General features: G+C 45.9%; 1 protein-coding gene across 3 annotated transcripts; it reads left to right on the top strand.

Moving 5' to 3' along the window:
- The first annotated feature begins 485 nt into the window (after positions 1-485).
- Positions 486-10612, top strand: GPR101 (G protein-coupled receptor 101). 3 transcript variants are annotated; one of them, XR_006695040.3, is made up of 3 exons: positions 486-679; positions 2737-6756; positions 7616-10612. XR_006695040.3 is itself a non-coding variant. In XM_015444172.4 (2 exons), exon 2 carries the CDS (start codon positions 2829-2831, stop codon positions 4359-4361), a length of 1533 nt encoding a protein of 510 aa, XP_015299658.1. In that variant the 5' UTR covers positions 486-679; positions 2737-2828; the 3' UTR covers positions 4362-10612. The 3 variants fall into 3 exon arrangements, 1 of the variants encoding a protein (XP_015299658.1); XR_006695039.3 differs by having other exon boundaries at positions 2737-7769; positions 9575-10612; XM_015444172.4 differs by having other exon boundaries at positions 2737-10612.
- The last annotated feature ends 51 nt before the right edge of the window (positions 10613-10663 follow it).

Raw genomic sequence — 10663 nt, 5'->3', positions numbered from 1 at the left:
AGCATTGCCACTTAGCTCTTCCTGGGAGCTAGAGAAATTCGTGGAAAATCGTTGACATTAAAGTCACGATTCCTTTCTCGGGCTCAGGGGCTATTCATACTTTGGAGGCTTTTCAGAATTCGAGGGGAGTCCTGGACCCTCCTATTTGGAAGAATCTACTATTTGGAAGGATAGTGCAGGGTCTGTGCCTGGGAGTTGGCCAGAAATCCGGGGGCTAGGAGGGCACGGGGTTTGCACGAAAATCAGCCCCGGTGACAATCCCCAGTCTGTGAGGTCTCGGTGGGCTCGGGGCCCCAGGGGTGGGAATCCGGAGTGAGAAAATCTGAGTGGGGTCTGGTGCAGGGCCCCCCACCTGCCAGCCCCGCTCCCCTGGGCCGCCGCGGCCTCGTGCGTCACCGGCGCGGGCGGGGACCGAGGGGAGGGCGGCACCGCAAGGTGAGGGCACCGCGCTGCCTTAAGACGCCGCGCGCCCCCGCTGCCTCTTCAGAGCTTGCAGCGCGGCGCGCTGGCCGGACGTGCGGGCACAGACGCTGTGCCCCGCTCCTGCCGCGCCCGCAGAGCCCGCTGCCCGGTGCCAGATCGCAGCCGCCCGTGCCCCGAGAGGCGGCCGGGACAAGCGCGGGGAGCCCCGAAGGACCCGCACGCGGCGCCAGCGACGCCACGTCCGCAGCAGCAACAGGTAAGCGGCCCGGCCCTACTCCGGGCTCCGTGGCCCCCAGCACCTGGACGGGCCCCTAGCCTGGAATCCCAAGACGCCCCTCTGCAGCGGCCCGAGGGCTGCTGAGTAACCAGGCGTGGTGGCCCGCGGTGCGGCCCCTTGTCCCCTTTCCCTAGCCATCCTCCCGCCCTCGCGTTTTCCCTCGCACTTTTTCTCGTGCGTTCTTCCCCCCATCCCTCCCCATTCTCTCGTTTTTTCCTCATCCTTTCCCTCTTCCTCAGCGTGTTCTTTTTTCTTATTCTCTTTTTTGCTTTTTCTGTCTGCGTCTCTCCCAGTCTGTCTTGCTCTCTCATTCTCTCTCTCACTCTCACGCTCCCATTTCTTCTTTTTTCTTTCTGTCTCTCTCCCTCTCTGTTGCTCACTTTCTCTCTGTCTCTCTGTATGTATCTCATTCTTTCGCTGTCTCTCATTTTCTTTTCGTCTCTCTGCCTCTTAATCTCTCTCTCCCAGCCTTTCTGACTCTCCCCACCACCCTGCACCCCTGCCTCTTTTCCCTTTCTCCCCAGCTCTTCCCCCACTCCCTTCGGCTGCCACCAACACCAAGCAGACCGGAGAAAGCAAAGAGGATGCCGAATTGGGGATGGGGATGGGGATGGGGATGGGGATGTGGAGGGTGAGGGTAGGGGAGCTCAATAGGCATCCTCCCTGCATTTTCTAGTCGCCATTGCACTGCTGAGAAACTAAGGGTTTTATAAGCCAAAGTCCACGGTGGCTAGGGCGGCAGGTGGTTTCCACGGCAAAATAAAGTCTACAGGGAGACAGAGATCCAAAGAGACAGAGATTCAGCCAGAGAAAAACCGAGGTGAGGGGCCGTGAGAAAAAGATGTAGAGAAATAGAGATGCGCACACACTCAAAGATATAAAGCAAGTGTTTAGCCAGAGTCCTGGGGTGACAGGAAAGTGAAGGACAGAGAAACCAACTAGAGAGTGCACGCACTAAAGAGATAGCTTGAGAGACAGGTGAGACAAGCAGTAGAGTGTTAGAGATCAATGGAGAGAGAGGCAGAGCAATGCAGAGAGAACTTAGGCAGGGAGAGACAGAAACCACATGGAGCGATACAGAGACCAGAGGGTCCGGGAAAGACAGAGCAAGCACACACGTGCCAGGGAGAGACAGAAGGAGACACCTAGAGAATCAGAGGGAGACGCGGAAACAAGAGAGTTGGAGAGACACGGAGAGGGCAGAGACACAGAGAGCGACATTGAACAGGTGCGCTAGGGACCCACAAAGATGAACTGCTAGGGAAATAGAGAGAAATGGAGAGACAAGAGAGTATTAGGGAAAGACGGAGACACACACCAACTAGCCAGCGACACAGTAACAAGCAGAGACACAGAGAGACAGAACGGATCAGAAAGAGACTGAGGGAGAGACAAGGGCAAGACTGTGAGAAAGATAGGGAGCGAGAGCGCGAGCCCTGCAGAGAAAGTGCGCTAGCAAAAGAGACACACACAGACAGACTGAGAGACAAACAGAGAGGAAGAGAGAAATGAGAGTAACAGAAAGGAAAGAGACAGCATGCACGTGCTATCGAGAGACGGAGAAACAGAGACAGACATGAGTGAGAGACAAAGATGAGAAAGAATCAGGAAACGGTGAGACACATACAGACACACACCCGGAGAGATACGGAAAAAAAGTGCGCTAGCGAGAGACACTGGAGAGAGACAGAAACTGACTATCGTAAACAGACAGAAACAGAGAGCGCACGCGCATGCGCTAGCGCTAGCGCTGCGACCAAAACTCCCGGGAGCCAGAGACAGCGTGAGAGACAAGCAGAGAAAGCGCGCGCACGCACGCGCCAGCAGGAGAAACAGATCAGAGGAAATCAGAGCCCTGGAGAGAGACAGGCAGACAGATCTGAAGAGTGCGGAAAGGAGCCATAGAAGCTGCCTATACTGGGGATGGGGCTGTGCGGGAACCCGGGGTAGGGGGTCCTGCAGCGCCCTTGCTGGGCGCGGAGGCTTCTCCCCTTGACGGGTGACTAACTCTTCCTGCGTGTTTCTTTTGTCACCAGCATAGGCACTGAGTGCGGTCTGTGCACCCCTTTGCCACCCACCAGTGCCGGCGCTGAGCCTGCACCCTGTCTCACGCCCTCTGGCTGTTGCCATGACGTCTACCTGCACCAACAGCACGCGCGAGAGTAACAGCAGCCACACGTGCATGCCCCTCTCCAAAATGCCCATCAGCCTGGCTCACGGCATCATCCGCTCAACCGTGCTGGTTATCTTCCTCGCTGCCGCTTTCGTCGGCAACATAGTGCTGGCGCTAGTGTTGCAGCGCAAACCGCAGCTGCTGCAGGTGACCAACCGTTTTATCTTTAACCTCCTTGTCACCGACCTGCTGCAGGTTTCGCTCGTGGCACCCTGGGTGGTGGCCACCTCTGTGCCTCTCTTCTGGCCCCTCAACAGCCACTTCTGCACGGCCCTGGTTAGCCTCACCCACCTGTTCGCCTTCGCCAGTGTCAACACTATTGTCGTGGTGTCAGTGGATCGCTACTTGTCCATCATCCACCCTCTCTCCTACCCGTCCAAGATGACCCAGCGCCGTGGTTACTTGCTCCTCTATGGCACCTGGATTGTGGCCATCCTGCAGAGCACTCCTCCACTCTACGGCTGGGGCCAGGCTGCCTTTGATGAGCGCAATGCCCTCTGCTCCATGATCTGGGGGGCCAGCCCCAGCTACACTATTCTCAGCGTGGTGTCCTTCATCGTCATTCCACTGATTGTCATGATTGCCTGCTACTCCGTGGTGTTCGGTGCAGCCCGGAGGCAGCATGCTCTGCTGTACAATGTCAAGAGACACAGCTTGGAAGTGCGAGTCAAGGACTGTGTAGAGAATGAGGATGAAGAGGGAGCAGAGAAGGAGGAGTTCCAGGATGAGAGTGAGTTTCGCCGCCAGCATGAAGGTGAGGTAAAGGCCAAAGAAGGCAGAATGGAAGTCAAGGACGGCAGCCTGAAGGCCAAGGAAGGAAGCAAGGGGACCAGTGAGGGTAGTGCAGAGGCCAGGGACAGCGAGGAGGTCAGAGAGAGCAGCATGGTGGCCAGCGACGGCAGCGTGCAGGGTAAGGAAGGTGGCACCAAAGTTGAGAACAGCATGAAGGCAGACAAGGGTGGCACAGAGGTCAACCAGTGCAGCATTGACTTGGGTGAAGACGACATGGAGTTTGGTGAAGACGACATCAATTTCAGTGAGGGTGATGTCGAGGCAGTGAACATCCCGGAGAGCCTCCCACCCAGTCGTCGTAACAGCAACAGCGACCCTCCTCTGCCCAGGTGCTACCAGTGCAAAGCTGCTAAAGTGATCTTCATCATCATTTTCTCCTATGTGCTATCCCTGGGGCCCTACTGCTTTTTGGCAGTCTTGGCTGTGTGGGTGGATGTCGAAACCAACGTACCCCAGTGGGTGATCACCATAATCATCTGGCTTTTCTTCCTGCAGTGCTGCATCCACCCCTACATCTATGGTTACATGCACAAGACCATTAAGAAGGAAATCCAGGATATGCTGAAGAAGTTCTTCTGCAAGGAAAAGCCCCCGAAAGAAGATAGCCACCCAGACCTGCCCGGAACCGAAGCTGGCACACTGGGTGGTACTGAGGGCAAGATTGTCCCTTCCTACGATTCTGCTGCTTTTCCTTGAAGTTAGTTCTAAGGCAAACCTTGAACTGTCTGTAACATGAGAAACAAGAGCAGATTTCTTTTCAATGGACCCACAATCCATTAATGCCAAACCATACCATTTCAGGCAAAGGTGTTGCACACACATGCTCTTCACCACGAGGTAGATAAATATATAGAAGAGGCAGGAACTGGGGTCTTTCCTTAAAAGGGTGGACTTGAGGATTCTGACTGAAATTTTCCCCCCAAAGATTATTAGGCTCTAAATTTCTTAAAGCAACAAGGGCTATCCGTTTTGGACCTGTACTTGGTATTCTGTCTTTCCAGAGCTACAACATGCCAACTTTAGCTCTGAAGGAAAGGGAAGATGATGCTTGTGAACTTAAGGACTTTTCGGCCCTTGGGTTGGGAGCTCATGGGCCAGAGCTACAGCTTATGTTCAACTGAAAGAAAGGCAATGGACCAAATCATTCATGGAGCCCAAGAAACAGAACCTAATGGACTGATCAACATATGAGCCAAATTCTGAACTGAACAGCCCCACAGCCGGGTGCAAAGACTGTTATGCGAACTAAAACAAAGGGCCTCCTGCAGTTAGAATCTCAAGAAGGTTTCTAGATCCCGTAAAGGGATCCAGAAAGGTAGAAGGACATGTATGAAATGGGAAGCTAGTTCAAGGGAAAAGATCGAGAAATAACACACATTCGGGGGGCTAAACAGTTGACTTATTTTTTTTTATAAAATCTTGGGTTTATGCATGGGCTGGGACTAAGGTCATTAAGTGTAAATTGCCAATTGACACAAATATTTTCTGTCTCCTGTTTGAATAATAGTGGGGCAAAAATCATGCAACTATTTTACAACTTCCCTTATGTGACTGAATTGAGATGCTGGTAGGAATTCTTCAGATCTCTGCCAACCTTGTGTTTTCTTTTGGTTTGTTTTTGTCAAATAAGCCTTTTATATTCAAACAGTATTTATAGAAAAAAAGAAATTCAACTAAAAGTGGCCTAAATCCTACAAAATTCATAATGTCACTGAGGAACGATTTGTTCATCAGAAATATATTTTGTGTCCATGAGATCATAGACAATAATTGTGATCTCCACATGGGGAGCAAGGAAGGCAGAATGAACATTTTTCTTCCTTCAGGCACACCCATGGGTCTTTTCCACCTGTAGCTCTCTTTAAAGCTTTTAAGCTCTCTGTAGAAGTGAGAGAGAAATATCAGAGAGTCAGAAATGACAAAGAGGATGGTTTCACAATACCTGGAAAACATCTAATCTATTCCAAACCGTCCTAAAATCAAAGCATTCAGGTCAGACATATTCTAATCAATGCTGTTGAAATAAATCACTTTGGGAAAACTTTAACAATATTTAAACTATCCCTAGGGTCAATTCACAGGAATATTTCTCAAATCCCAAACTGCAAAATAACTTTGGACAGGGATATACATATATATTTCTGAGGGCATGGGCCGTATGTATGTGACCAAGTAACACGGAACCAAAAAAAACAGTCAAGCTAGTGTTTTTGATCCTCCTATAGAATGAGTTAAAGCAACTCTAAAGTCAACCAACTGTTCATGCAGAAATCCACTGTCAATATGGGTGGAGGGAGTGTTTGGTTGAAAATGGTTAATCAGGTAGTTGTATGATGTAAGATGAGCATCTTCAGAGTTTAACCTCATTCTTGTGTGATTGTCATGCCTTTATTAGAACTCATTTCGTTTAAATAAATGCCCAGCTCATTTATATTTTTTATCTCTTCCTCCTCACAGATTTCAACATGAACTTCTCAAGGGGGAGAGGTAAACAGCAATGTATTTGGACTGTGAATAACTCCTCATGGGAATTTGGGATTGCCATGTTCAGAATTTAGGAAAGGAGAGGGAATAGAAACAAATAATATAGAGCTGACCCTTCAAATAAAAATACCATGATAACCTTATTAATTCCAACTCCATTAATTTGGAACTTGTAGTTATTCAGACAAGGCATGGGGGCTGAAGTTTACCCTTACACTATCATTTATTTTTCTACCAAAATGCATAAAGTGAATTGACAGTCATAAATTTGTTCTACCAATTTATCACCAAACTCTTGTACTGACCTGTCCTTAAAGGATATCTGGGTGAAGAAATGGCCTATGTGATCAATCTTCCTATGGGGGAGGGGTAGTGCCTTGAGGTCTGTTCAAATGGTCAAAGGAATTCAAGGTAGCTCTAGCTTATCCTTTGAGTAGAAATGCTTACTTGGGTAGGAAACAGGATTTCAAACATAAGTGTCTCCAAACATTGTGTTAAAACTGAACTTCTTGTTTTATTTTTAAAGTTCACCCCCTTCAAAGTGTATCAGAGAAAAGTGTTTGCCAAAATCCCAAATCAAAATGGAACCACAACCTGTACCAGTATGGTAAGTCCATTTAACAGCACACACAACATTCTCAAGGGCACCGAGATTCCCTGCTTTCCTTTTTGAAGTTCCTCTTTTCCGTATTTTAGTCGTTGTCCATTATTTTGGTAAACTGGATCCTCAAAAGTGAAGACCTTTTGAAAATATGAACCTGGAAAAGAGGACCTTTTCATTAAGAGTATTCTGCTTTGATGACATTTTCTTCTAAATGAACAATAAGGCCTATGGTTAGCTTGGAGATAGCAAGTACTTGAACTTTTTTGCTATTTTGAATAAAGCACTATCAACTTAATGAGGTTTTACTGCACATACTGTTTTGTCATTTGAAAATCTGAAAGCACACACAAAAAGTCATCATTAGCCTCACAGATCCTCATGTGCAATAGCTTTCCCTGAATGTTTTTAAAGGAGGTATTCTTTTGCCAAGGCCACTTCATATGTGCAGTAAAAAAAATCCCATTAAAGTACAGGGCCCAGACAAACCAGACTATGAAATGATGTGATTTTAAATTTAATGATTTTCCTTATTTACGAAGAATAGAGCATCTAGTTTGCCAAGAAGTTGCAGGTGCTTTGACTAACACACCAATTTCCACAAGCTTGGGAAGGCAGTAATAAGGAGCAAGCCCTGGGCTTCCATGATTTCTATGATTCTAGGGTCCCTCTTCTCTGAGACACCACAAGTACCAGCTGCTTGGAAGGCCTCTGCACTTCCAGCTCCCTGCCTACTTCTTGCCATCAGCCCACTGCCTTCACCTGCCTCACTCCCTCTCCCTCTGCTGCACTGGCCCTTCAGGAATAGTCCATGCTTGAAGCTCTGCGTGTTCACCTACTCCCCATCCATCCCTTCCCAACCCAGAGCTGACAGATTCACAGGGACCTGGGGGCCTATGGAAGCAGGGAAGGAGAGAAGTGAGCCATAGGAGTGACCAGCAATGAAAGGTATTTTTCTGTCTCCTACCCAACTCCACACCAGTTTAGAGATGACGGGATACCTACTTCAAATTCAACAGGTAAGGAAAAGTGCCAGTTATTATTTAGTAGAAGGTAGGCGCCTCATTTTTTACCAAAAAAGCACCCGATATTACACATCAGTGGGGGAATAGTCAATCCTGTAGATACTGTCCAATTATTTCAGCAAAAATAAAACACTAAAAAATCTTTTACCTACAAAATTATAAGATGCCTAACATTGCCTTATTTTATACATAATTAGTCAATTAAGCTAGGTAAAGTTACTTCAAAAAGATTTTTTCATACTACCTGAAGGATAATTTACATGATTAAACTAGGCTTACTTAGACTTTGCCAAAAAGCTTTTAAAAGTGTCTGAAATACATCATTTGGAAGAAAAAATAATAATACACATCATCTGGTAATTTGAACTCTCAAGATAAAACTCTCATGAGTTGTTGGGATAAAAAAATGAGTAACAATTTAAACTACTGGACTGTATTTTTCTCTCATAACCACCCTGCCCAATATTTTGAGAAGAAAAAAACAATAACGTGTTTTCCCCTCATAATGTCTCTTCTGTTGTATTCCTCTTTGAGGCAGACCTCATGCTGTCAGGAGAGGTTTCTCTAAGCAAGAGATTTCTTCTGCTTCTAGAAGAGGTTTCTTCTGCTTCTAGAGCAGACAAAAGATTACAGGAACAGTTGGCTGTTAGCCAGTGGCCAAGATAAGGAGAGAAAATCTGGCCAACCAATGGCTTTTAACCCTCTCCCTCCTTATCTCTTTCTCTTACTTTCCGTGGGCTTGACTAGTGATCTCGGCCCTCAAAGCCCCTCTAAGCTAAGGTATGAGGAGACAGAAGCAATGAGCTGGAAACAGCAAATGTGATAGTCTAAAATCCAAAAAGAAGAGAAATCCTTGTCATAAATTCTTTCCAATTACTTAGCAATGATCTCTTCCTCTACGGCAAATGCCCAGCTTGCTTATAGCTGTCTTTTGCCATAATCAACAAAACTGGCTAGAGGAAGAAACAGGGAAGCTAAAATCCACTGAACCTGGCCACAGATTGCCAGGTCACTGACAAGTTCACTGCTCTTTGGTAAACAGAATAAGAATCCTCAAGGTAAATGAAGGTTGCTAATAGGTGTCAAGTGTTTCCATCATTGCCTCCCAAAGCCTCCATATCTCAGAGTACGCACACCAAGGGAAAACCACAGTGACTTAGACACTCAGCAGGAGGTTTACTGTGTCTGAGGAATAATTACTCTATCTGTCTTGTTCTAAAATGTAGAGAAAAACAAAATTGGTTTTAGTTTGATGTTTCAAACGTAAGTGGATTTCCCCCCTCTTCATCTGTGCTACAACTTTGATGTTAAAAGTTTGGTATTTTCGTCTTGTTTTAGTGACGTGGTATTTTTTGTAGTAATCCTCCTAAATGTAAACTATAACTGTATATAAAATGTAAGTGTTCTTGGAGATACGGTGCTAGATATTAGATCGTATGTGTTTGTAGATAGTGTCGTCCTCAAAGGTAGTATGTACATGTAAAGTTAGTTAATAAAATGCATGCCAAATTCTATGTGCGACCTACACTTTGGTCAGTTTCTGATGTAGAACATAGTACACTTGTTTTTTAAATTTAAAGTGTATACTACAGGATATGTAAAATGGCGCCAAGGTGGGGTGGCAGGAAGTGGTGCCTTTCATTCCTTAAATCCCTAATATGATATATGACAGGTGAGAACTTATTCTGGTACAATTGGTCATTAGTGTGAACTAATCATCTTGGCTGAAGTCCTTGCTGACAGTTTTTCACCACACGCTTGGCACTGGTATGCCTGTTTTCTATTCACTGAATATATAGAATGCAAACTCAAAGAAGACCATCCTTCTCCATTAAAAAGGAAGGACTCCAGGATAAGCAAGTAGAGTCCAGTCAGCAGGACGGAAAGAATACTGCACTCTGAAGACCCAACCAACACCTGACCGTGAACTGACAGGTTTTGTGCTTGGCAGATCCATAATGTGACCATCCGGGCCCTCCTAAAGCAGTAACAAAACCCAGAAAAAGGCTGCTCTGTTTTTCCCCCTTTGGTTGATTGTCTGAGAGACAAGATAGAGACAGCATGGATGGCTAGATAGAAAGGTAGTGGGACTCCTCTATGGGGTCACAGCTATGGTGTTTGATAGTTACAGTACTATATCAGTGGAATTTGTGCCAGACAAGAAAGGAAAACTATAAGATGATTTTGCTATATTTTCAGAATAAATATTACAACAAAAAAACTATATATACCCTCATTAAATTGTTTCTAAAACTGCCTTTAATACCAAATTTTGTGGACTGCTTTGAAACTGAAAACGGAAAAATGTATTTAATCAATAAACAGTTCTCTTTAATATTTTAACGTTTGAATTTAAAAGTTTCATTTTTCTTTAAAAAAAAAAGAATTTGTAATTGAAAAGTGCCTTTTCAAAGGATTGTCAAACTACAGTCCTGGGGCCAAGTTCCCATTGGCACGACTTATCTTCAGGTGCACAAAAGAGGTAGGCTTTATCCTCCTCCCCTCAGCAAGAAGAGAACCCCACTCACATCCCAATCAAATTCATAAATCAACACTGTTACATGGGCCAGTAGTCCCAGAGACTCTGCCCAAGGCCAAGGTTTCACATATTGGTTGGCTTTAATTGGATCCTTTCTAAAATGGTTACAATGCCTTTTTTTTTTTCTTTTGCTGGAAAAGAATAACGGACTCCTGCTTGGGAAATGTGGAGAAATTGATGTTTGTGATTTAACTAAGTATTATTAAGTGATGTTTGTGTTTCTTAAATGGGTGCTGTTATTCTATCCTTGGTATATTCCTCTTAAATATTCTAAATAAAGTCAAATTTTATGTGTGTATCTGGTTTTTATGTCAAGATCCTTGAGGAAACAGTGAGGGAGACACATACC

The sequence above is a fragment of the Macaca fascicularis genome, chromosome X, assembly GCF_037993035.2.
Source record: "Macaca fascicularis isolate 582-1 chromosome X, T2T-MFA8v1.1".
In the NCBI taxonomy this organism is placed as follows: domain Eukaryota; kingdom Metazoa; phylum Chordata; class Mammalia; order Primates; family Cercopithecidae; genus Macaca; species Macaca fascicularis.
This window is presented reverse-complemented; position numbering and strand designations above follow the sequence as displayed.